The 26,817-nt window shown below is 41.1% G+C and overlaps 1 protein-coding gene across 4 annotated transcripts; it reads left to right on the top strand.

Moving 5' to 3' along the window:
- Window positions 1-5,161: 5,161 nt before the first annotated feature.
- DAB2 (DAB adaptor protein 2) lies at window positions 5,162-25,896 on the top strand (the record flags this gene model as incomplete). Of its 4 annotated transcripts, XM_080703410.1 has the most annotated exons (13): window positions 5,162-5,347; window positions 6,547-6,686; window positions 7,465-7,563; window positions 9,171-9,302; window positions 9,925-10,005; window positions 10,367-10,393; window positions 10,628-10,681; window positions 11,081-11,143; window positions 17,071-17,724; window positions 19,234-19,396; window positions 24,016-24,636; window positions 25,169-25,278; window positions 25,831-25,896. In XM_080703410.1, 13 exons carry the CDS (start codon window positions 5,257-5,259, stop codon window positions 25,894-25,896), a joined length of 2,301 nt encoding a protein of 766 aa, XP_080559536.1. The 4 variants fall into 4 exon arrangements, with proteins under 4 accessions (XP_080559536.1, XP_080559535.1, XP_080559537.1 ...); XM_080703409.1 differs by lacking the exon at window positions 11,081-11,143 and having other exon boundaries at window positions 5,257-5,347; XM_080703411.1 differs by lacking the exon at window positions 17,071-17,724 and having other exon boundaries at window positions 5,257-5,347.
- Between the last annotated feature and the right edge of the window lie 921 nt (window positions 25,897-26,817).

Genomic DNA, 26,817 nt, shown 5'->3' with positions numbered 1-26,817 from the left:
GTTTTTGACTGGATCATTTGTTTGGCATATACACACAGTGGAATTTTACTCAGCCATAAGAAGAACAAAATATTGCCCTTTGCAGAAAAATGGGTAGAACTTGAGAACATCATACTGGGCAAGTCTACCCAGTCTCAAAACACAAATAAATACAATACATGTTTTCATATCTTTTCACTCATATGTGGAAGATAGAGTTTGGGAAACAAAGGCAACATCAGGTAGAGGAGCAGAGATTCCAGGGGAGTGACTAAGGAGATCAGGGACATGAGATGAATTCATAAAGAGGATAATAGTAGAAACAGTGCTATTAATGGTACAACACCACCAATTCCAATATCAAAGACATGCACGGAGAGGGAGAGGGAGTGCATGGGGAGGGAACCAGGCACTATGTGAATGCATCTGTCTGACACTTTACACCCCCATATGATATAAAATTTACAGTGTACCAAATTAAAAAAGAAAAAATATGCAAAGCTACAATGGTCTTTATTACCATCCACACAAAGGCTTCTATCTGCCAGATATTGAAAGATGAGTCTCCTATCTTCAAGGAGATCTTGGTCCAGAGGGTGGATAGACAAGCAAATAGATATGTGTGAAACCCTTGTGATGACCTTGTGTGTTAGAGGATTGATGAAAGCTTCAGAGAGAGATGTTACCTAATGCTATCTTTGGGATAAATAGGTAACTGGGGAGGAGAGACAGGGTGTTGAATAAAGAGCGGCTCAGCAAATTTGAGTGTTAAGGAGTCAAAGCCAAAAAGTGTTCCAAAAGGAACAAGAACCTTGAGGTGGGTACACAGGAGTGAAAGGAAAGGAAGGTGAAGACAAAGCCGAGCAGACTATTGCCTCCAAGCTACACCCCAGCCTTTATTATTATTATTATTATTATTATGATTATTATTATTATTTTGTATTTTGAAACAGGGCCTCACTAAATTACTAAGTTGGCCTTGAAACTGTGATGCTCCTGTCTCAATCTCCTAAATACTGGGATTACAGGTGTGTGCCACCACTCAAAGCAAAGAGCCTTATATATAAAATCAAGGTCTCTAGATCTGTCTCAAATGCAAAGACTGGAGATACCATAGGATTAAGCAGAAAGCTTCCTAGTTTAATATAATATTAAAGAAGCTTCATCATATATGTATCCATGTCGTCCTAATTCAGCAAGCATAAACCACAGAACCAGGGCTTCAAGAATGGCACAGGAGCAAAAGTTACAAGAGGGAAATGGTCACAAGAAGACACAGATTTCTGGTGCATGCAGTAGGATACCTTCAAAAGGATAGACAGCAGAGTGCGTAGGTTTGATCAGGAGACACATCCGCGGCTGAGGTTGATTGAGAGTTAAGATGAACAGTCCCTTGAGGGAAAAGCAGTATGAAGGAGTCCATGAGATTTAGATTCCTAATCCTAAAAGGGTCATGAAATGATAATCAGCAGACCCCTGTGTCTCACTGAAGGGTGTCTTTATTTCTAAAATGAGATCTGAGCAATGTGTAAAGTTGAGGACTCACCTGGAGAAGGGGAAGGTGGGCAGGAATGAACATCATTGTGTCTTCTTTGGTAAGAACTTATTTTCACCTCCTGATACTGTTAACATGGCAAGTATCTACTTGAATTGAAACATGGCGAATATCCAGTTGATTTGAAACACATTTCTTCAAATTAAGAAAAGGATCAGTGGCCTAAGATTAGAAGAGTTGGGGTGTGATCAAGAGATTTTTTTTTTTTTTTTTTGGTGGTACTGGGGTTCCTGGAAGCCCTTCTACCTCCGGGCTACACTCCCAGACCTATTTTATATTTTTTGAAACAGGGTCTCTTAAGCCAGCGCGGCTGGCTTCGAACCTGCGCGATCCTCCTGTCTCTGCCTCCCAAGCGCGGGGATTACAAGCGTGCGCCACCACGCCCGGCTAAGAGATTTGTTTATCTTGTCTTCAATAAATGAATTTGGGAACCACTGAAAATCCATCGGGGCATGCAATATAGAGGCGGTACACTCGTTTCCCAGGGCAGCTATAGCAGCTTATCACAAACTGGGTGGCTAAGAGCAAGAAAAATGTATTCTTTCACAGTCTGGAAAGCAAGAAATCCAACATCAGGATGTGGTGGTGGTGGTGGTGGTGGGTGTTCCCCCTGGAATCTTGCCCCTCTCCAAGCATCTGATGGGTGTTGGCAGCACATGGCTTTCACAGTATGTACTTGTGTCAACCCCTTTTCTTTCTTAATCTTCCTATCATCCTCTCTTTTGTGTATCTCTGGTCTCAGATCTCCTTCTGTCATTTTTACTCATTTATCTAGTTTACGTGAAATCTTGCTATATTACTCAGACTGATCTTGAACTACTAAACGCAAATGACACTGAGTGGTTAAGACTGCAGGTGTACACCACCACAACCTAGCTTCTCCTCCTGCAATTTTTTAAATAAAGACATCTGTCATTGGATTTGGGGTCCTCCCTAAATCCAGGATGATCTCATTTCCAAAACCTTAACTATAATCACAAAGAAGTTTTTCCTAATTAAGATTGTACTCAAAATGTTTAAGACTTGGGCAGAAGGTTTGGGGGCACTGCAAGTGTATGATAGAGCATCTCTCTAGCTTATTATTTATTTATTTATTTTATATTATTATTTATTTATATTATTTATTATTTTATTTATTTATTTATTTATTATATATTTATTTATTTATTTATTTATTTTGGTACTGGAGATTGAACCCAGGACCACAAGTGTGCTAGGCAGGTGCTCCACAACAGAGCTATATCCCAGTTCTTTTTATTTTTTAATTTGAGACAGTCTCACTAAATTACCCAAGCTGGCCTGGAATTTGCAACTGTCCTGCCTCAGCCTCTTGAGTGGCTGGAAGTACAAGTGTTTACCACTGAAGCTGGCTTACAATGTGGCTTCTAAAATAAGATTTATCAATAGGGTGTTAAGGAATTCTGACTTTGGACCAGAGAGAATGGAACAGAAGCCTGGTTCTTTACTTAGCAGGTGCCAGAACCTCTGTGCACTGGCTTCCCCTCTGGAAAATAAAATAATGCTACATCATCATATTCACAGGGTCAGTATGAGTTTTTTCTAAAGGTAATACAAGTAAAAGACTAATGGTGTCTACCCTGCCAAAGGATGGCTTTGAGCCTTTTACATGTATGATTTTGATCTCTAAATAGTTTATCTTCCTAGCTGACTATTAGTCAGGTGTGTTTGAGAAAAATTAACTATTACATCTTCAGATTAAATAATTTGGATAACAATCATACATGGATTGTATGTATGTAATGAAAGGCTATTAAGAGTATAAAGACTTTGGGGGGGCAGTACTAGTGATTAAACTAGGGCTCTTCACCACTAAGCTACATCCCCAGACTTACTTATTTACTTATTTATTTTGACAAGGTCTCACGAAGCTGCCCAGGCTGGTCTTGAATTTGCAATCCTCTTATCTCAGCATCTTGAATCACTAGGATTATAGGCATGTGCCAACTACACCCGATTATAAAGACTATTTAAAAACTGGAAGTGAGAGGAATTAAGGACTGACCTTCAAGAAAATATGATGACATGTATGAAGCAAGCTAAGTGCAATTTAAGCTGTCTGGGTAAAAACTTCAGGCTTAGTTTTTAATCTTCAGATCATCTAACAAAGACCATGCATTCCCATGCACTGGGTTTGGTTCTTCAATTAAATGCTCAAATAAATGGGTAGTATAGGTACAGAATGAAGTGGGCTTTTTATGGTGAAGGAGTTTTCTAGCCCAGAGGAAGTCTTAACAGGATTAGAAAACATCAAATGACGTTTCTTTGCCTTTGGGCTACAGTCCAAGACTCCTGCTCTCTCTAGAGCTGTGCAGACATGGGCTGGTGGGAGTGAAAGAAACTTTTGAAACATTTTACTGCTGTGTGTTGTGGTCACTGTCTTTCCTCTCTTACCTACTATGGTACATGGGGGGGGGTTATGAGAGCATATAATGCAACTATTGTGAAGATTGTGATGCTAAATAATGTCACTGAAATATTTGTAGACAATTAATTGCATAATAGACACCCGTAAATTTCTTCTTTCCCTGGCATCTGTTAATGTCCATGTCAAAAACAGACACCTTGCAAAGTATGGTGTTTGTATGGCATTGGAGATCATATGTAGAATCTAATATTTTATTTCATTTTCTATTTTTATTTGTAGTACTGGGGATTGAACCCAAGGGCATTCTACCTCTGAGCTACATACATCCAGCTCTTTTCAATTTTATTTTAAAAGTGTCTCGCTAAGTTGCTGGGGGTCTTACTAAGTTGCTGAGGCTGGCCTCAAACCTACCACCCTCCTGTCTCCAGCCTCCCAAGTACTGAGATTACAGACATGCGCCACCATCCCTCACCAAAATTCTAATTTTTGTTAAAATATGTCAATATGGTTAAGATAAAATTTATAACTTATTGCCAGGCACAGTGATTCATGCCTATGATCACAGTACTTGGGAGGTGGAGACAGGAGGAGGGGAAGGGAAGGGAAGATTTGATTAAAGAAATCCAAATAATGCCATGTACGTATACAAAATTATCGACACCAATCTCAGTGGCATATACGGGGAGGGGGAGTGTGCAGGGTGGTATCTAGAGAGAAACACACCCAGTGCCGTGTGCATGTGTGTCTGCATCCTTCTGAACTTCACTATCATGTATAATTAAAATGCACCAATAAAAGTGCATGGAAAAAACCAAAATTTTTAAAGGGCTGAAATTTATAATTTCCAACTTCAGATGTCGGTTTCACTCTTATCAGGCTAAGCATTCAGTGTATTTCTATTTTGCTATGAAACCCAGCAAGTTTTTGATCCCTATCTTTAATGCTAGATTTTAAGGCCAAAGTTCTAATACAAGCTGCTGAGCTAGATATTCAGTTAGTTTTACCAGATATCAAGAGCTTAAGAAAAAGTTTGTTAAGCACATTGTTTTCCCATTGGGAGAACTACAAAGGAAGCCATCCGGCCCACTCCCTGGCTTTCAGAATTCTAACAGAGGAGAAGGAAAAATGTGGCTCCAGAGGACTATGGGAGAGGATCGCTAGCTGTAGATGTCTATGGCATCAAGTCCGGGTTTGCTGTCTCCTGATCTCATTATGCTTCCGAACTCTGCCCACAGGTGTGTGTCATAGGTTATGTTCATTTGAGATTTGGCCATCGGGGATCACCGGTATCACCGAGTGTCTGTTGGTGCTGAGCTTTGCTACTTTCCTTCTTGCCATGTCTAACGAAGTAGAAACAAGCACAACTAATGGTCAGCCTGACCAACAGGCTGCACCGAAAGCACCGTCCAAGAAGGAGAAGAAGAAAGGTATGAAAAAGTCCTCTGGAGGTGGGCGAAGGGAGCTGGAGACAGCTACCTCTACTTCTGGAGCCATATGAGATTCAGGTTACAGTAAGAGCCGGCTGCTGCCTGGCTGCCATATCAGCTTAGTCTTGGGCTCTCCCAAACAGGAAAGCTGCGCTTTGGCAGCAGAAGTTGGTTTGCCATTGTGTAGTAAGAGTGAGCTCTGAATTTATGATTGCACCAACGTAAGTCCTGTTGAGAAACTTTCATAGTGTCTCGTTCAGTTAGTAAGACAACCGTCAATTATTAGCTGGTTATCTTTCAGTAATCTAATGACTACATTGTTTTATAGAAGTCATTGGTTTTTAAAAATAAAAATCTTCATTTTAATAGACCCTCTTCTTTTGACCTGAAATTCCACTATAACATACCAAGCCCTTGCTCATCCAGAATTTGAGAATATGCCATGACTTGCTTGTCTTTTACTACTATCCTTTATTTTGAGAAATGAGACTATACAGACCCATTGAAGAGGAACAAATGAAGTTAGAGGGATGAGATAATTATCCTAATTACTATCAAGAGAATTTACCCATGGTTCCTTTCTGCCTTATTGATAACTCAAAATGTTAGTACATTGTGTTAGCAAATTATTTTTTATTTCACTAAAAAAATCTTCATAAGCCGGGCGTGGTGGCGCACGCTTGTAATCCCAGCATTCGGGAGGCTGAGACCTGGAGGATCACAGTTCGCAGACAGCCTCAGCTACTTAGTGAGGCCCTCTACAACTCAGTGAGACCTGGTTTCAAAATAAAGAATAAAAAAATAGGGCAGGGGGTGTAGCTCAGAGGTCAAATGCCCCTGGGTTCCATCCCAAGACCCGAAAAAAAAAAAAAATCTTCATGACATTCTTTAAAACCTTATTAAAACTCTGATGAACAACCCAAATCCCAACTCATTTATTTCCATGAGTTTCTCATCACCAGTTTTCCATCTCTGAGACTTTATTTTCTTTCTACCTCAATTTCACATTCAATAATACAGAATATGATTTGGTCAAAAGAAGTGAAAGTGAGACAGACTGGAACAATCCACGCATGAGGAGTTGTAGTACAATCCTTATTTATACCACTTAAATTATGGAGATTCTGCAGCATGTTTTAGTCTTACCTAGGACTGGTATTTACATATAAACTTTGCCCTGTATTTTCTTCTTTTCTCAGGCTCTGAAAAGACAGATGAGTATCTGTTGGCCAGGTTCAAAGGTGATGGTGTGAAATACAAAGCCAAGCTCATTGGAATCGATGATGTGCCAGATGCACGAGGGGATAAGATGAGCCAGGATTCTATGATGAAACTCAAGGTAAAGGGAAAGGAAGACTTTACCATCCTCTTAAGCAAATAGCTGCTATAGGGAATTAGATTCACAAAATACTTTTGTACCTATATCGTGGCAATTTGAAAATGTTTCCAATCCCATAGCTGATCCTGTGTTGTCTGATTTTCTGAGAAGCCTTGAGTTACTTTACATACTTCACTTCAAGCACTGTTCTAGAGACCTACCTAATCAAGGATGGCAGGGCTCTAGATGTCTGTATATTTTTGCAGATGCAACACTTGTACAAACCAAGCCCATCCTTACTGTCCTTCATTCCGTGATTATAGAAGCTATGGGCAACTTTGTGTAAAGGGCATCAAATATCCTAATTTTTGACCTGGAAAGTGTTCAGGTAAAATTCTAGGACCACATTGTCTTTTTAGGACCCTACCTAGAAACTGGCATTCTTTAGGGTTATTCTTTCAGTGCTTGAATTTTTAAATTTCAGTAGTATGTGAATCTAATTAAAAAGTAATACTTGTTAAACAATACAAGGCTTAGAAGGCACATCTTTGAAGATCTCTAATACAATCCCCTTATTTTTGCCAGTGACTATTGGTAGGCCACAAGAATTTGAGTGACTTGTTCAAATTGAAATAGCTATAAAAGGGATGTCCTGTTCAGTGTCTTCTACCCCATCCTCTTATCCCTGGTGGCAAACCAAACTAAAACCAAAGCCAGCTGGATTTTCAGCTTTTAGTATTAAAAACACTGTAGGATACTTTTAATTTGTTTTTATTTTTCCTTTTCCCAACCTCATCAGGGCATGGCGGCAGCTGGTCGGTCTCAGGGACAACACAAGCAGAGGATCTGGGTCAACATTTCTCTTTCTGGGATAAAAATAATTGACGAGAAAACTGGGGTAAGAATTCACATTCCCTGACACCTCCCTGACCACGAGTGTGACAGACAATGTGCTCCTGGAATTTCTGCTCCTTTTCCCCCACTCAGAGGCCTGGAAAAAACAATAGCATGCATTGCCTCTCCAGAAGTAACAGGGAGAAAACAGAATAGGAGGTGAAGCGTCAAGATTATTTCATTTTGAAGTCCATTTCCTATATGCGAATATAAGTCTATGAACACAAGCATGCTATAAATATCACACAGGTATTTGTTTGGGACCTCAGGTATATAAAACTAGAAGAATCCTAATCCCTAGCTGGTGATGCTGTCATAGGTATGTGCATGGGTCTCATTTAACTTACCAGCTAACCTAAAGCTAAAACAATACTGGTAACACATCTAGCCTTTTTATCTATCCATCTTTTTTCTTCCTTTCTCACTATACAAATGTAACTATGCTTCTTTTTGTGATTCCTATTATTTCTATCACATATGAACAGTTTTATTTGGTTTTGGTTTGGTTTCATTTTGACCCTTTTCCAAAAGCTATCCTACTTCAAAACTTTTAGGTCATTTTTTCCCTCTACATATAAAACTCATCCACTTAGAATAATGTTCATCTTTCATTTTCATTGCTGTACAATACCTTATTTGTAGCAAGATACTGTGGGAAGACATCCAGTTGCTATTCATCCTTCCTGACCATTATCTAAAATGCAAATCCAGCAGTTAGACTCAAGGCTGGGCCCTGTGCATGCTCACCCCACCCCATCCCCATCCTTAGGTCCCCTGACACCTCCATCTCCACTGCGATCCTTCAACCCTCAACTCTTACTTCCCCAAGCCCATCAGAGTGGTAGTGGGTTTCTTTCACAAGCATTATATCTCTCTCTTTTCAAAATAGGATCTTTTCAGTGGTATTAGGTACTCTGAAACAAATACCAACACTCATACCGTCCCCTACAAATATCCCTGAAGAGTTAAATTCTGTAGCATACTAAGCCAATAAACTTCCTGTCCATGTCATTATCCTGATGACATGGACCATCCAGGATAGGTCCATTAGAAATACTTGATGATAGCATTTGGTAACTTCCAGAATATACTTGGGATATTCATATTTGTTCTCATAATATATAGGCTGGATCTTTGGCCACCCTGAGTCATCCTCAGAAGGCCACATGATAACTTCTCCAGCTTAGTTATGCCCTTCACTTAAGTTTGACTTTGAATTTGGAGAGTAGAGCTACTTGGGTTGGTTTAAGGGTTATGTGTCCCTGCTTCACTTTCAAAATTCTTGATTTTCTAATCTTCAGCCCTTCCTTGCTACCTTTGGATCAGGAAGAATCAAATATCAGTATTTTAAGAAGTAACACTCTCCCTACTTTTGTTTTCTAGTCTTCTTACCTTTGAATCCCTTCCTAGCAAGAATAGATGTGGCTCTAGATTTCAATCAGGGTCAAAAAAGTCTTTCTTCATAGAGTTTAACCTCTTCTTGTGAGCCTTCTTATAAGTGTCTGCTATCTGTGTTATCCCACAAATAAATCCTATCTACCACTGAGCTGCATACACTCCTGGCCCTCTTTTGATTTTCTCAATAAATCATTCAGTATGTTCTTTTTTCAGGTAATAGAGCATGAACATCCAGTCAATAAGATTTCTTTCATTGCTCGTGATGTGACAGACAGCCGGGCATTTGGTTATGTGTGTGGAGGAGAAGGCCAACACCAATTTTTTGCCATAAAAACTGGGCAACAGGTAAGCTATGACCCTTGAGGCATGTTGGGGACCTGGGCAGGCTTTGATCTGTTTCTCTGTTGAGCATAGCAGTGTCTGTCACTGAACTAGAAAACATGCTGGGAGTGATTGAATGTATGAGGCCCCATGATCACTCTTTAGCTCAGTTATGCCCTTGACTTGACTTTGAATTAGGAAAATAGACCTACTTGAGTTCGTTTAAGAGTTATATATCCCTGCTTCCCTCTAGAAACTCTTAATTCAGAGCATTAATGTGTGTGTATGTATGTATATATATATATATATATATATATATATATATATATATATTTTTTTTTTTTTTATGTGGGTCTGGGGATGGAATCCAGTGGCATTCGACCTCCGAGCTACACCCCCCTGCCCTATTTTTTGTAATTCTTTATTTTGAAACTGGGTCTCACTGAGTTGCAGGGGGCCTCACTAAGTAGCTGAGGCCATCTGCGAACTGCGACCCTCTGGTCTCAGCCTCCGGAATGCTGGGATTACAAGCGTGTGCCATCAAACCTGGAAAATTTTTTTAAAAGATTCTTTAGACTAATAAATGGTCATTAGTATGCATGTGGAATGTGGCACAAGAGTGTGATAATGAACTTTCTTGTATTAGGCTGAGCCATTAGTCGTCGATCTTAAAGACCTTTTTCAAGTCATCTATAATGTAAAGAAAAAGGAAGAAGAAAAGAAAAAGGTAAGTACTGCTCGATATGGGCTATACTTAATTTAAACCCGTATTCAGGGCCATGTTCGATGGTGTATATTCAGAGAGCCTATGTAGGACTCTTCAGTCAGAATTGCAATAGATTTTATGGTTAGGCACTTTGATTTCCAGTCCCTGACTCATATCTTTTTTATGATAAGCTTTGTATAGATTATAGGAACTACACGAGGCAACCTAGTTTAAATCTAGTAATTCTACTTAAATCCAGTATTCATGAAAAAGGGAGGGGGATGCAAGTGTAATATGCAAGACTCTTACCTTATGCTTGTCATTTTACTTAATTTTCTTAACTACAAATACTAAGAGCACTGAATTTGCTTCTCTTTCTTAGGCTGAAGAAGCCAACAATGCAGTAGAGGTAAAACCACATCTTTACTTTTTGGCGATTGTGTGTACCCTCTCTCTCGCTACTTGCCTGAGCCCTCTCCCCTCCTGCTCATTATTCTGTGTTTATCAGATCTTTAGTGAAGGACAGTCTGTAGTTAAATGGTCAAATTCAAAGTCATACCTGTTAAATAAAGCCACCACAGTAGGAAAACAAATACACAGGAGAACCCATCCATTTAACCCTTAAATGTTTGCTATTTTTCAGAATGGGAGTGAGACCTTAATGACTCTTGATGACCAAGCTAACAAGCTGAAATTGGTATGTATGTGAGGTCCGGCGATTCTTACTCATCTGAACATGAGCTCTACTTATTATAGATTTGGCTAATGTCAGATCTGTATGAAAAGCCAACTGAAACAGGCATATTCCTAAACATTAGTGCAACATTTATGTTTATATACAAAATAATGTTAATAGACCACCTGAATTGAATCCAAATACAAAGGTATTAAGGGCGTGGACCAGATGGATTTGTTTGGGGACATGTCTACACTTCCCGACCAAAATAACTTAATATCAAATCTGTATGAGCTAAATGAAAGTCCAATTGTGACAACTATTTTCCTAAACTTTAGTTTAGGAAACAATTACAACAATATACAAAGTAATCTTTTTTTTAGTGGACACATGTGAATCTAATCCAAATACTTTTTTAAGGGTGTGGAGCAGATGGATTTGTTTGGGGACATGTCTACACCTCCTGACCTAAATAGTCCAACAGTAAGTGTTTGTTTTTAAATTTGCCATGTAATGGAAATGACGCCTGTAATTCAAATTGGTAACTAACCAGAAATCCTAACCTCTCATTGAAACTTGCAAGGTGATTGCTGATTTTTCCATATAAAGTATAAATGGTGTGAAGAACAAATGTGAATCTTAAATCACCACGGAAACTTATCATCACTAAATCAGATGTATTAATATTGCTTTGAGGTACAGTCTGATCGAGAGGTCAGACCACGTAGCCCTTCTTGGGATCGCTGGGAGTCGGAGGGGGGAGCTGAACATAAACCTCTGCATGAGCCCACTCGAAGGAAATATGTTTGGTAGATGATTAACCATAAAGCTTTCTTGCCTCTTTATATTTTTTCCTACTCATCCTCTACAACATAGCAGCATACACTTGTCATGAAATAAGACTTAAAATAAACAAGAGGTTCAGATATGTTCAACCAAAGCCTATCCTTGTCAGCAAATTGCTCATTTTTTATAGAATATTGCAGAATATCAGTGAGATTCTATGAGATGTCTTCTCGATATTAATTTATATGTATCAACCCTGTGAGAATGGAACAACACTGTTCTTTTTTTTTCTTTTTTTTTTTTTTTTTTTTGCAGTACTAGGGATGGAACCCAGGGGTATTCTACCTCTGAGCTACACCCCCAGCTCTATTAGTTATTTTAGTCTTTTTATTTTTGAAGCAGGGTCTCACTGAGTTGTAAAGGGCCTCGCTAAGTAGCTGAGGCTATCTGTTAACAGCTGTCCTTGGGTCTGAGCCTCCCGAATGCCAGGATTACAAGCATACGCCACCAACGCCCAGCTAACTTTTGTTTTCTATTTTGTTTTTTTGTTTTTTTGTTTGTTGTTGTTGTTGTTGTTGTGGTGGTGGTGGTACTGGGTTCTTGGAAACCCTTCTATCTCCAGGCTACACCCCCAGACCTATTTTTTATACATTTTTATTTGGAAACAGGGTCTCTTAAACCAGCGCGGCTGGCTTCGAACCTGCAAGATTCTCCTGTCTCCACCTTCCAAGCACAGGGATTTACAAGCTGTGCCACCATGCCTGACCAACATTGTTTTTTATAGATAAGAAATGGCAACTAACAAAAAACCTCATTTACCTAAGAAAGAGGGCCAGACTCAAGACTTAAACTCTGGTTTTCAGATCTTCTAAAATAGGCCTCCAACAAAAATACTCATTTTAAGCCAGGCGTGGTGCTGCACACTTGTAATCCCCACACTATCTGGGAGTATAGCCCGTAGGTAGAAGGGTTCGATCCCCACTACCATCCCCCCCAAAAAAAATGATACTCATTTTATTTATTTTTTTATTTTTTACAGGTCTGGGGATGGAACCCAGGGGCATTCAACCTCAGGGCTACACCCACTGCCCTATTTTTTTTTATTCTTTACTTTGAAACCGGGTCTCACTGGGTTGCAGAGGGCCTCCCTAAGTAGCTGAGGCTGTCCGTGAATCACGATCCTCTGGTCTCAGCCTCCCAATTGCTGGGATTGCAAGCGTGTGCCACCATACCTGGCTTAAAAATACTCATTTTATTTTGAATGACTTCTAGCAACTTGTACTATCTGGGTAACAGTTTCTTGAGTACCAGCTGTTGGCAAGACATGGCAGGGAGGGAGATGCACAACATTAATGACATCTTGTAATTTACTGTCTAGAAGGGAGACCAAGATTGAAACTAATCACAAAGCCTGTTAGGTGATAAATACGAGGTATTTATCTAGCTTAGGGGTTCAGAAAATGCTCTGAGGAAAGGAGAATCTAGACTTGAACTTGAAGGATAAACAGGTGATCAACAGCCAAGCAGAAAATTAACCTAGAATGATGGGAGAAAACGTCTGAGTAGGAGTCTTTTACATAAAGAAATTATCAAGCAGGTCTCTATGACCAAGAATGTCACAGGGTTTCATGCAGTAGGGGATGATCGAGTGAGATTTTGACTTCCCAGAGTACTGCAGAGATGCCAAGCCTGTGAAACTTCACTGCATAAACACCCAGGGCAGATGAGGAGGGGAAGCTGGGCCGCATGCACTCTTCTCAGCACGGAGCTCTATAAATGCTCCACAGATCCTGCAGTAGAGAAGCCCATTTAGAATATTTCTAAGCAGAGATTCCTGAATCACTTGTCTAATAGAACCTTTCATTCTTTACAGTTGTAAGGATACACTTCTTTCTTTTTTTTTCTTTTCTTTTCTTTTTTTTTTTGCGGGTCTGGTAATGGAACCCAGGGGCTTTTGACCCCCGAGCTACACCCCCTGCCCTATTTTTTATTCTTTATTTTGAAACCGGGTCTCACTGAGTTGCAGAGGGCCTCACTAAGTAGCTGAGGCTGTCCGCGAACCGCGATCCTCCAGGTCTCAGCCTCCCGAATGCTGGGATTACAAGCGTGCGCCACCACGCCCGGCTAGGATACATTTCTTAAAAGACTAGGTTAGATGACCCTGAAAAGTGTAACCCAGCTCTGAGATCCTTTTGATTCTTGAAAAACTTTGCCCTCTTTTTCATTAGTAACCTTCTCCCTAAAGGGAATTAATATTTGAGCAACCCACTTTCCAAGCATAACCTTCAAACAACAATATTGAGATCAAGCAAAGCACTGAAGATATGAGATAGAATTGCAGAAGAAGAGGCAAGGAAGCACTGACAGTTCAATCTACTTTTGTAGACTTCAAGGACATTCTACAAAAGGAAATTAAAAACAACATGGATGATAATGGGTCTCATTTTTATTACATTTTTTACAGTTTAAGAATTTTTGAGCCAGGCGTGGTGGTACACATTTATGATCCCCACGCTTGGGAGGCGGAGACAGAAGGATCGCGCAGGTTCCAAGCCAGCCGCGCTGGCTTAAGAAGAGACCCTGTTTCCAAAAATAAAATAGGTCTGGGAGTGTAGCCCGGAGGTAGAAGGGCTTCCAGGAACCTCAGTACCACCAAAAAAAAAAAAAAAAAATTTTGATTTGTGGAAATTCTAGTTTCAGTTTAACAATACATTAAAATAATTTATGTATTAAAATAGATGGTAGCTGATAAGTGAAAGAAAGATAACATGATTAATGATGTATGATGTACAGTGATTAGACTTTGACATGCTCTTATATAAGGATTCCACACGCATTGGTCACAAGACAGATTTTTCTCTACCTGGTAAAGCCAGCACATTTTAAAATATTTAACTCTTACAACAATTGCTCTAGAAGATATGAAGTGGGAAAGAAATCTAAATAAGACTTTATTAGTGGTTCCAGATGGCTATAGCTCACCCCAAGTCAATTCATAGGACTTCCAGGCACTTCAAATAATGCATTTTTTTTTTCAAAAAATTGTTATGAACACCACTTGAGCATTATCCTTCCACACTGTTTCAGGAAGAAAGAAAAAGAGAAGGAGGAATTAGGAGGCACAAGTTTGTTAACTTTATAAACTGGACCATTTGAAAGCCCAGTTAGTATGAGAAGAATGTAGGGAATGATCCACCTTCAAGAAGATTAAATGTGCCACAAGAGATGGGATCTCCAAGCATCTTGTCTACACTTGTACACACACCCTAAGATGCCTTGGGGTGGACATAGATAACGCTGAAATGGAAAGATGAATGGCAAAAGGCATTGAAAAGAATTTGAATTAGAGTTAGGTCTTTGAAGTATGTAGGGAAATGTGTTAGGCCAGAATCAGTTGGGTCTTACTTTAGATTGCCTAAGGAAGTATATTTTCATACACACAAGGAGTAGCAGGAAGCCACCATAGGATTTGAGTGGAAAGTCCTCCATTTGGCAAGCTGGAATGTTTAGGTGAGATTAGCTACTAAGAGAAAAACCATGAAACTAAGTTTTTTAAACTCTGTCTCTGATTGCCCACACCCCTGACCAGAGTTCCATAAAAACAGGGACTGTAATTCACTTCCCTGTCTCCAGGGCCCGACTCTCTGGTGTTCGAATGGTGGCCACATGGATGGAGTGTTGACAGTCCAACAAAGCCTTAATGAAGCTCTAAACAAAGGGCAAAGAATAAGCCTCTCAGCTGTGGTCTGTGAACCACTCTTAATCTTCCGTTAACAAGGAGCACAACCTGAGGCGAGCCTTATACATTTTACTCGCAGGGTGACTATTCAGAAGCCTAACATGTGGCTCCCGCTTGGTGTCCTAAGAACTTCTTCTGAAGTAATTGACAAGAACTCCGCCAGCTGTGAACACCCAACTGTTCTAACCTAGAGGTGGCTCATAATGAACGAATAAATATTGAAATCACAAGCTTTTGTAATATTTTCCCTCCCTTTTGATTGTTTAAAGATCCCTCTATTAAAAGGCCTTCCAATCCATTGTCTTGATTTAAAAAAATTTCTAAATTACCAGTCCTTTCTTTTGACCAATGTTTCTAGTAATAAAAAAATAATTCTGCCTTTTAAAAATTGTGTTTTTATACTATTGAGGTCTAATCTTGCTGTCACTTCCATGGCCACAAAGTAGCATCTGAACTTTTAAAACATATCTTCTTTTTTCCAAAAGCCAAGGAGACCTGCTTGAGCCCTTTTCATAGATGCTAGTTTAAGACATTAGTATTTGCTTAAAGTTGTTTTTGTCCCAATTGTCAAAATATTTCATACACTGTCCAAGTAATATTAGATATATACTCTAACTTCCACTTCAGCTAGGCAGGTTTTATTGTTTATACTTGTCTATGGCTAGCAGAGTTAAATATTTAGTGGATTAAAGTCAGTTGGAAAGAAAGTCTATTAGTATGAGACCCTTCTCCCAGGGAGAATCATAATATTATGTCATTAAATGGAATAAATACATTTCAGATTAATCAAATTTGCTGATTTTATGCTGAGAAAAAAATGTATATAATAATAAAATAACATACCAGAGCGATGATAGAGAAGCAGAATTGGTAGATTTCAGACATTTGGTATGTCTTTCAGAGTAAGTATTACACCTACATCTCTACCTCACGTGAAAACTGGAGTTCAAACCAGGCATGATGGCACACACTTGTAAACCACACTTGGGAGACTGAGACAGGAGGATCACAGGTTTGAAGCCAGCCTCAGCAACTTAGTGATTACCACCATAATGTAGGCAACTATTAAGTTACGTTAAGAAAAAAAAAGTACGAATAACAGGTTAAATGTGATAGATTGAATGAAACCAGTATTTTGAGTGTCACAGAAGGATATAGAAAGGGTCTGTATACGGAAGAGACTAGGATGGTGTCGGTGAGAGAACCAACGTGGCTGGCACTTTCAATAGGGGCTCTTTGAGAGGGCGTACCTACAGGCTGTGATGGGGAAGGAAAAAATTCCCCCAGGAGAAAAGAACTGGACCCATTACAAGGAAATGTATTTGACCTTCAACTTTATCAACTAGAACTGTGGAATGTGAATGTATGGGCTAATGAGTTCACATGGGGGGCTGCTCACGACTCAGGGTACAAGAGAACTGTCTACCACCAGGCAGGAAGCCAGGTGAGGCCTCTGAAGGCACTTCTTACGCTCAAGCTCCGCAGACTTAGATGATCATTTAGAAAGACACAGTCCGTTCTCTTGAAGCCTTTCAAGGGCATGAGATGAAACAGTGTGGATAGTGGACTCAGCCGTGTGTGTGTGTGAACGGAGGTGAGCAGAGACATGAAGTGAGCCATAGTAGACTTTGTGTCATGAAGAGCCAACAGAGCTGAGACTTAGATAAAAGGACAAGGGCTGAAGGGGTGTCCGGTAAGACCTCATTTACAGTGAATAGACTCTTTCGGGAGTTGATAGGAGGAAGTCATAGTCAATCAGTTTATCAAGACCAAATTCACATGGGAATTTTGATAGTCCTGGTCACTTTATGTCGTTTTGTCATTGGAAGTCATAACATGCACTAACACTTTCTTTCTTTTTTTTTTTTCTTTCCAAATGTGATAGGAAAGCAAAGATATCCTGTTAGTGGATCTAAACTCTGAAATCGACACCAATCAGAATTCTTTAAGAGAAAATCCATTCTTAACCAATGGCATCACCTCCTGCTCTCTCCCTCGACCAAAGCCTCAGGCATCCTTCCTGCCTGAAAATGCCTTTTCTACCAATCTCAACTTCTTTCCCACCCCTAATCCTGATCCTTTCCGTGACGACCCTTTCGCACCACCAGACCAATCGGCACCCTCTTCGTTTGATTCTCTCAAATCTCCAGATCAGAAGAAAGACAATTCGAGTAGCTTGGCTGCTTGCCTGAGTAATGGGCCCCTCAATGGTGATATTGACCATTTTGGTCAGCAGTTTGACCAAATCTCTAACCGGACTGGCAAGCAGGAAGCTCAGGCAGGCCCATGGCCCTTTTCCAGTATGCACACCCAGCCGGCAGGGAGAACTCAAAATGGGGTATCTGAGAGAGAACAGAACGGCTTCCATATCAAATCATCCCCGAACCCTTTTGTGGGGAGCCCTCCCAAAGGACTGTCCGTACCGAATGGCGTAAAGCACGACTTGGAGAGCTCTGTCCAGTCCTCTCCGCATGACTCCATAGCCATTATCCCACCTCCACAAAGTACCAAACCAGGAAGAGGCAGAAGGACTGCTAAGGTGAATTGTCTTCTCCGCATATCCATTAGCAGAATGCATGCTCGGTACCGCAGGGTGGTGTGATGGCTGAGCTTCCCGCTGCTCTTATAGTTTCCCGTGTGGCTGGAAAGTAGAAGGTGGGGTGATGAGGCACCTCGGCTCCCCAGGAATCCTTCCCTCTAATCGCCATTCCTCCTAAGCTTCTCTGCCACATCTGTCACGCCCTGCCTTCCATCTGCATGTCTTGTCACTTAATACTAGACTAAACACGAGTTTTTTCTGTTTTTAATGCTGCTATGCTTCTGTACCTCTGGTAAGTCTGATCGTCACGTTTCGGGATGGGAGGGCAAGAGTTCCCATGATTCCCTGTGTACCTTCCCCACGCTAACACAAGCCCTGCACACCCACCAGATTGTATTAATGTCCACAGTGGTGCAAAATTCTCAGATTTGTCTCCTCTTTTAAATGTTGACTTAAAGCCAGGCATGGTAGTACACGCCTGTAATCTCAGTGACTCCCGAGGTTGAGGCAGGAGGATTGGAAGTTTGAGGCCAGCACCTGGGCAACTGGGCAAGACTCTGTCTCAAAATAAAATCTAAAAAGGGGCTGGGAATGTAGCTCAGGAGTAGCGCACCTCTCACTTCAATCTCCAATACCAGAAAGAAAGAAAGAGAGAGAGAAAGAAAGAAAGAAAGAAAGAAAGAAAGAAAGAAAGAAAGAAAGAAAGAGAAAGAAAGGAAGAAGAGAGGGAGGGAGGGAGGAAGGAAGGAAGGAGGAATAAATTTATTTGGACATGGTAGTGTTTATCTGTACTCCCAGTGCTCGGAAGGCCAAGACAGAAGGATGGCAAATTCGAGGCCAGCCTCAACAAGTTAGTTGAGGAATCTGTTTCAATATTAAAAAAAAAAAAAAAAGGTTTGGGGTGGGTGTAGAGGTAGAAGTCCCTGGGTTCAATTTTTAGTATCACAGAAAAAAAAATGTTGACTCAATATCCCATTGTCTTAAGAGAAACTTACATTTACTGTTCCTGCTGTTCCCAGCTATATTCAAAAGTGATCCAAAATATAGTTTCCACAACTGTCTTTTTAAAACTTTCATAGAAAAACACAGATTTGCTTAATGATTAAACATGTGTCATCTCTACGTAGGCTGATTTACATTCAGTGGACTGATGAAAACTGTTTAGGATACTTGTCTATAGTTCTTTCTTTCCCAGCTTCAAGCTTTTACCCAATAAGGAGAACAGACTGGTACAAATGCACAAATGAGCACAACAGATTTCACATCACAAGCCCTAGGTTGTATCAGTCACTACGCCCATTGCAGTAGTCTGCATCCTTTTTCCTTCTATTTCTCCCCTTTGGTCTGTTTTCTTTCTTTCTTCCTTTTGTAGTAGTAGTAGTTGCTGTTGTTGTTTGTCAGTAATAGAAAAAGTTCTCCTGTATTTATGGATTCCAAGTTTGGGGTAAAGATTAGGAAACATAGAGCTGTATTCACTGTTGCTAACTCTTCTCCCTCCCTCCTTGGCAGTCTTCAGCAAATGACTTGCTTGCATCAGACATCTTTGCTCCTCCAGTCTCTGAACCTCCAGGCCAGACGTCACCCACAGGACAATCTGCAGCCCCACAGACCAACCCTCTGGATCTCTTCAGAACAAGTGTTCCCACCCCGGTGGGGCCCCTTGCGGGTCTAGGTAGGTGCCTAGAGACAGAGTTAGGTATGGCTCTACTTATTTCATTCATACTATAGTGAGGCACAGGAGGAAGACGCTTCCTGTCCACAGAGGGTCCCACAGGCATAAGACTGGACATCCTAGGCAGCCGGTCTCCCACTTTTACTCCTGTGCAATCCACCCCAATATGACGCTCTTGATAAGAAATCCCTTTTCAGTACTGCCTGTACCTGAATCAATTGGTAACAGCTTCCTGGTAGATTGAAAGGATGGTGAAGCTCAGACCAGCTTTAGAGATGAGAAGGGGACGAGGGGTCAAGGGGAGAGAGCCTCGTCTGTCATCTCTCAGCACGCATGCCCTCCATTTCTCCTTTGGTGTTCCCCATAACAGACTGAAGGCCTATCCCCTCTCAATGACTATGCCCCCCAACCTTGGAGCCTTATATGCCCCAAGACGTGCATAAGTTAAGTCTGAAGCAATTCTGAGTCACAGAATGAAAGTCCTAAGTTCCAGGCTCAGCTGCCAGAACACGTGTAAGTGCAGAGCAGACATACATCCCGATCAGTTTCTAAACCCATCTTAGTGGCCCTTTGCCAATTTTTGTAAGCAAACCAAGTATCTAGAAGGCAAGGAATAGAAAGCAGAAGTTGGAAGACCACAGAGATAGGAGCACAGGTAGAATTTTTATCAGACCCCAGGAGGTATTGGTGGCCTCGTTTATAAATGTGCCCATAGCTCCTGTGAGTCACTAAAGTCTCTCCACAGCAGAACAACGGTGAAGGGCGCTTGACTCAGGGCTGGTCCCAACTGCCCATCATGCTTAGTCTCCAGTTCTTTTCAGAAGCCACGATACAGTTTTTAGAAACCCCAATAATAGTCTTTGCTGTCCTGCTGGGGCCTCGCTTTAGGGTTTTTTGTTTTTTTGTTTTTTCCTCTTGGCACCTCCACAGACTCCAAATTGACTCTGGCTTGGGAGGTGGGTGGCCACAGATGAAGGAGGACTCTTTTTCCCCTTTGATAAATCTGACCAGGGATCTTGGCTTTCTCTGCCTCCTACAGAGTCAGTCCCCAGGAGCCTCCCCCTCTCCCCTTCTCTGCTGTTTTCCTGAAAAGGAAAATATTTTGGTTCTGCCACAATAAATCTATTTAATCATATCTGTAGTAGGGGAGTAAAAGAGAGGGTGTTACCTAACTTCTTTTAAAAAATGTTAAATTAATTTTATTCAATTGGTACATTGCAGTAGGTCAAAAATATACATATGCACAGCACTTTGCCTACTCCCTTCCACAGCAACCCCTCTTGAGCTGCTGAAATCCATACAACTGTGAGACTCCAGCATGTTTCAGGTCTCTGCTCGGCTTTTACACCATCAAGAGCACTCTCCCTACATACTTTTTATTTTGAGGTGCTTTGCCTCCCTTCAGAGATATTTTTCCCATACTACCAAGTGAGGCAAGCCGGTGTCTCTCCCTTGCAGAAAGGCAGAGAACTCACAGGAAAGGCCTGTGACCAGGTCATATCACAGGCCTTTGTAGTGTAATATCAATGCCCTGAAGAATTTTTACAGCCAATATTTAACAAGTCAGCCTGAAAATACAGCTGGACCCTATAACTGTTAATTTATTCAGACGAAGCGGAGCTTTCTGGCTAGGTGCCCCTGCTGAGGCCTTGGGGTATACAACTGCAGAATACTGATGATTCTTCCAAGTTTGGACATGGAACTCAAACTGAGCTCTACAGTATAGCCCCTGTCCACCAGCAGGGATACCCAGCCAAAGAATGGAAGGTGTCAGGTCTGGCTTCCGCCAGACCCAGCTGGGGACTGTCTCCTCTGGAGATGGGGGCGGGGGATCGCAGAAAGCTGAGCCCTCAGCTTTGACTTGCTGCCCTGTGTTTTGATCTAGCTTCGGAAGGTAATAAAACTAATGTTTTATGCCCACATTCCCTTTTTCCTTCGTCCTTGGCCCTACTTTCTCCAGCTGGGCCATAAATGTCTTGGAAACATGATGTGTGGAGAGTGGTGGGTGTGGATGAAGGCTGGCATCAGCGTATACTGGGAAAGCCTTTAATTCCTGGCAAATATAATATTTTTTCTTTTTAAAAACACCACTCCAATTGATGTGACCTAAGACTAAAGTCGTGTCTTTTCCTAAGGAAAGCAAGCGGTTCACCATGAACGATGAGAAAATGCTAACCTTTTTTTTTTTTTTTTTTTTTTTTTTTGCACATCTAGTTGGCAGGAATTACTAGTGAGCCACCCTGGCTTTAGTTAATAAAACTTAAGTAAAATTGTTTGGAAATGCTAGGAGTAACTTTGTCAAATTAAACCCAACTTTTGAGCTTTTATTATAGACTCTAGGATAACTTGTCCCTTGATTTGTTAGGAAAGGAATATATTCTTTAATATAAATAAATACTAATGTCTATATGAATGAGATTAGCTTTTTTGTTCTTGTCGTTTGTGAGTACTGGGGCATTGTACTCAGGGGCAGTCTACCAATGAGCTATACCCCCAACCGTTTTTGTATAGTAATCTATTTTTGTACCACTGGAGATTGAACCCAGAGGCTACCTCCTAGCTATTACCCCAGTCTATATATACTTTTTCTTTTTTTTAACAGAGTCTTCCTAAGTGGCTGAGACTGGCCTTGAACCTGTGATCCTCTTAGCCTCCCAAGTACTGGGATTGCAGGTGTGAGCCACCATTCCCAGCTTTGGAATTAGTATTTGTCTCATGTCTTGCTATCAGGGACACAGAACCAGCATGCCTGACCTCATCTGTATAGTCACAGATTCCCAATTTAAATTATATTATTTTACCCAGTTCTCTCATGTTGATTAAGTAAGGTAAACTTTTCTGGAAACTGCTACCCTCTATACGAGCAAGAAAAGTATTCCCTGATCAGATAGCCAGCATTTCTGAGAATACAGAAGTCAAACACTAAGAAGATCTAAGAATATTTGGCTCTCTCAGCCCCTAAATGCCATTTTCAAAGTATTTCTCACTCTGGAAGCAAAAGTATTCCTAACCCAAGTTTAAAGGCCTTTCTTAGCTGTATTAGAAAACTGGTAACCAACAAATGCTCTGCTCCAAACCTCCAAGCAAGTAGGTTTCGAGAGCAGAACCTGTCTGAATTTGGGGTTGTGTTAGTGGTGACAGTTACACTGATTCCTTAATATGCTTGGGAAGAGGCAGGAAAGAAAACGCCCTATGTATTAGAACAAGATGAAGGGACTAAACCTCTCCAGAGAAGAGAGAACTGGAGCAACCTGGAATCCATGATTAAAGCAATTGCTTATGACCATGGAGAAGAACAAGCCATTCTTCCGCGGAGTCTGTATCCCTGACACTAAGTTACCTGGGAAGGCTTTTATTTGTTTTGTTTTGTTTTCTGGTGTCTCCTCTCCTCCCTTCCTCATTTAAATACTCTGTCTAACTTCTGCCAAGGGTTAGTCATGACACATGGCAGGAAGCACTTTTATTTAAAGCGGCCCTCCCAGGATAATAGCCTTTCCTCCCTTTTTACATATAAAAGTCTAAAACTGTCTTGGCATCGGCTAAGTTTTGTCTTCCCTTTATATGGCTGTATCAACTTTGGCAGCCCTAAAAAGCTGGGAAACTTTGAAATGGTTTCTCTGGGATGGAAGCCGTGTTAAGACCTTCTGCACATGCCTGATAGCTGGTTTTCATAAGTCTACAGACCAGAGCCAGCTGTTACATGAAAAGATCAAGTCAATAACTCTGGGAGCCATTGGATTATCCTAATTAACTACTTTATAATTGGTGTGGTTTGTGGATATAAATGTGCGCACATAGGTAGGCATGGTGGCACATGCCCTGTAATCCTAGTACTTGGGAGGCCAAGACAGGAGGATTGCAGGTCTGAGGCTAGCCTCAGCAATTTAGTGAGAACCTCAGAAACTCAATGAGATTGTTTCAAAAATAAAAATAAGATAGGGCTGGAGGCATAGCTCAGAGGTAGAACACCGTTGGTTCAACTTCTAAAAATAAATAAATAAATAAATAAATAAATAAATAAATAAATGTGTTCACTCAACTTTCAGGCTTCAACAAAAAGGCTTTGTTTTCATTGTTTGAAATACAGTAAGGACTCATTTTTTTTCATGATTAGTACTTGTGTATTGTATTATTTCTCTAATGAGGAATGTCAAAAAAAGGTACCACAGAAAGAACAGAGCTTAAGCCTGGCATGGTGGCACATACTCGTAATCTCAGTACTCGAGAGACTGAGACAGGAGTGTCACAGTTTCACAACCAGCCTCAGTTACTTAGAGAGGCCCTCTACAACTCAGTGAGACCCTGTTTGAAAATAAAGAATAAAAAATAGGGCTGGGGGTGCAGCTCAGAGAGAGAATGCCCCTGGGCTCAATCCCCAGTACCAAAAATAAATGAAGAAAAGGAAGGAAGGAAGGAAGAACAGGGCTTCAAACTGCCACCATCTACACTGAGTTAGCTAGTTAACCTTGAGAGTGATTTAATCATTTTCATATCAGCCTCAAGGCTTATTGGAATTATTTGCCCTGAAGGAGCTCTATAAATGCTCCCCAGAAAGTCACAATTCAAGAACTCCTCTTCAAGCCTGCCCCCTGATAAGCACTTCCTCCTCCTTCCTTCAGGTGGTATACCAGTTAGCCCTCCTCAGGCAGGACCTTGGAGCCCACCATCTGTTGTCTTCAACCAGCCCACTGCGATGATCCCCGGAGGCCTGATAGGTGGGCAGCCAGCAGGCTTCCAGCAGCCAGTTGTTTTTGGTGCCAGCCCAGCTGTTCAAAGTTGGACCCAGCCTTCATCCTTTGCAACCTCTCCTTCCCCTCCGGCCGCCGCCATGTGGGGCTCTTCTGCACCAGTGGCACCCAATGCTTGGTCATCAACAAGCCCCTTGGGGAATCCTTTCCAGAGCAATATCTTCCCACCTGCTCAGTCCTCTTCTATGCTGTCCTCTCTCCTGGTCACTCCTCCTCAGCCACCTCCCAGAACTGGCCCTCCAAAGGACATCCCCAGTGATGCCTTCACCGCCTTGGACCCACTCGGGGATACAGAAGTCAAGGAAGTGAAAGAAATGTTTAAGGACTTCCAACTGCGGCACCCCCCTGCGGTGCCCGCAAGGAAGGGAGAGCAGCCTTCCTCTGGGACTTCCAGTGCCTTCTCCAGCTATTTCAACAATAAAGTTGGCATTCCTCAGGAGAACGCAGATCACGACGATTTCGATGCAAATCAACTGTTGAATAAAATCAATGGTAAGCCACTCACCTCTCTGTCTACTGTACCAACAAATGTTTCCACTGTCACATGGGTCCAGAGGGTTCTTCAAAAAGCCTTGTCCCACCCACCAATAGTCCTGCTCTTACCTCGGTTGATATTCAGTAGTTGGAGGGACAACTTACCTAGCTACCTTTTGGAGCCAACCTTTTACCTTAGTGGAGTCTAAGTGCTAGCCCAATGCTGCCCTCTAGTGCCAGTTCTTACACGGGCTGCCAATAGCTACTGAGATGGGATGGATTGGGGCGCTGGAGGGTTGGGTAAGAATGCCTCTAACCAAGAGAAGTCAGAACATCTTCCACTAAAGATAAATACACATGATTTTCTCTTCAGAAAGGGATGGATTTTCTTGTAATAATCATGGATAACCCCGGTATATGTGGTGATTTTTATTCCACTGACCTAACTTTCAGAAGTATAGAGCTAAGTTTCACAAATAGCTAACTGGGGGGTGTGTACAATGTTAGGGGAAAGCTTGTCTACTGACTGCTTGGGTTTTTAACCTTCTAGAACCACCAAAGCCAGCTCCCCGACAGGGATCCCTGCCAGTTACCAAATCTGCTGACCATGCGTTCGAGAATCCTTTCTCTAAGGATGCCTTCAGCTCGTCACAGTCTTCTGTAAGTAGACGGCCCTAAAAGTTGTTGCATCAAAGTGTAAGTCACACAGGGCCACAGCCTTCTAAATTAACCTTGAATTATAGTAGCTTTTTACTGGGAAAGGCTGTTTTCTAGGATTTATTCTTGAGAATTTTGGTAATAGAACCATTCGCTTAAACTGGGGTAAGATTATTTTTTACAGTAACTACTCCTGAATTTGAGGAATAATATGTAAAAATGTCCCTCATATCTCATTGAAGCTGACTTCTGAAAGCATTTTTGGAGGAAATTCAACTGAAATGCTAACTTAAAACCCTTTTAAAGATTAAGCGTCTTAATTTCACACTCGTGGTTGTTACAGCTCATTAAAATAAGTTTCCATTTGGGGGAGGCAAATGCAATTTCCCTGAGCCTTGCTTTCGAATATATAACATGTATCATCACTTACATGCAAGTGCAAACAAATCATTATAGAATCTACAATGTCTGAGTGAATTTGAGAAGTCTTAGTTATAAAGTTTCTGTCTTATGAATACAATTATGTTTCTTGACTGGATGGTTTTATCCCCTTAGATGGCTTCTCCCCAAACTGCATCTTCTGATGCCCATAGAGATCCTTTTGGAAATCCCTTTGCCTAACTTATGTAAGTAGAAGACTATTTAGTCTTATTTTGGTGTGGGCAGTGGTCAGTTGGAGGTAAAGGATGAGATTGCATATTCAGAGTTGAAAAGAGGTTAAATCTTTGTGATTTATGAATAATTGATGGGGAAAACTCTACTTTTTTTAATTCAGTAGAGTAGGCTGAACATTTAAGAAGAGGATTCTTAAATGCATGAAAAAGAGTAATACAGCCATGGGACATTAACATCTCTCATCTTGTGCTTCAGTTACTTCAGACATTTCAGTTCTGTATGAAAGTTAAACTCAGTAAATACACAGTTTTAGCTTTTAGCTCTTTACCTTCATATTAAAGTGATGGCTAAATGTCCTACTAATAACTTGGATTTTTGTACAAGTTTCAACTTCTGATGATTTTCTGAATGTTCCATACAAATCAGCGAGGCAGATTATGACACAGTTCTTCTGCCATTTATTTCTTTGTGAGCAATCTTTTTTTTTTTTTTTTTTTTTTTTTTTTTTTTTTTTTTTGGTGGTACTGGGGTTCCTGGAAGCCCTTCTACCTCCGGGCTACACTCCCAGACCTATTTTATATTTTTATTTGGAAACAGGGTCTCTTAAGCCAGCGCGGCTGGCTTCGAACCTGCGCGATCTTCCTGTCTCCGCCTCCCAAGCGTGGGTATTACAAGGGTGCGCCACCATGCCCGGCTTTGAGAGCAATCTTAATCAAAGTTACTTTGCACTGGTCTGGTGGGATTAACATTACAAGCAGTGTCAGCCATTAACATCTCCTTCAGAGGCAATAAAAGGCAAACCTGAGCCAGAAGACTGACTCTCCAGTGGACTTTGTCCTAAGTAAGTGTTAGAAAGCCCACGAGTGCTCAGTGTAACCTGTTCTTTTTTGACAGTAAAGGACAGCAACTGTGTTCTAATTTTAAAAG

This window comes from Muscardinus avellanarius (genome assembly GCF_963383645.1).
Source record: "Muscardinus avellanarius genome assembly, chromosome: 1".
Classification (NCBI taxonomy): domain Eukaryota; kingdom Metazoa; phylum Chordata; class Mammalia; order Rodentia; family Gliridae; genus Muscardinus; species Muscardinus avellanarius.
The sequence above is the reverse complement of the archived record's forward strand: the minus strand, read 5'-3'. Positions and strand labels throughout refer to the sequence as shown.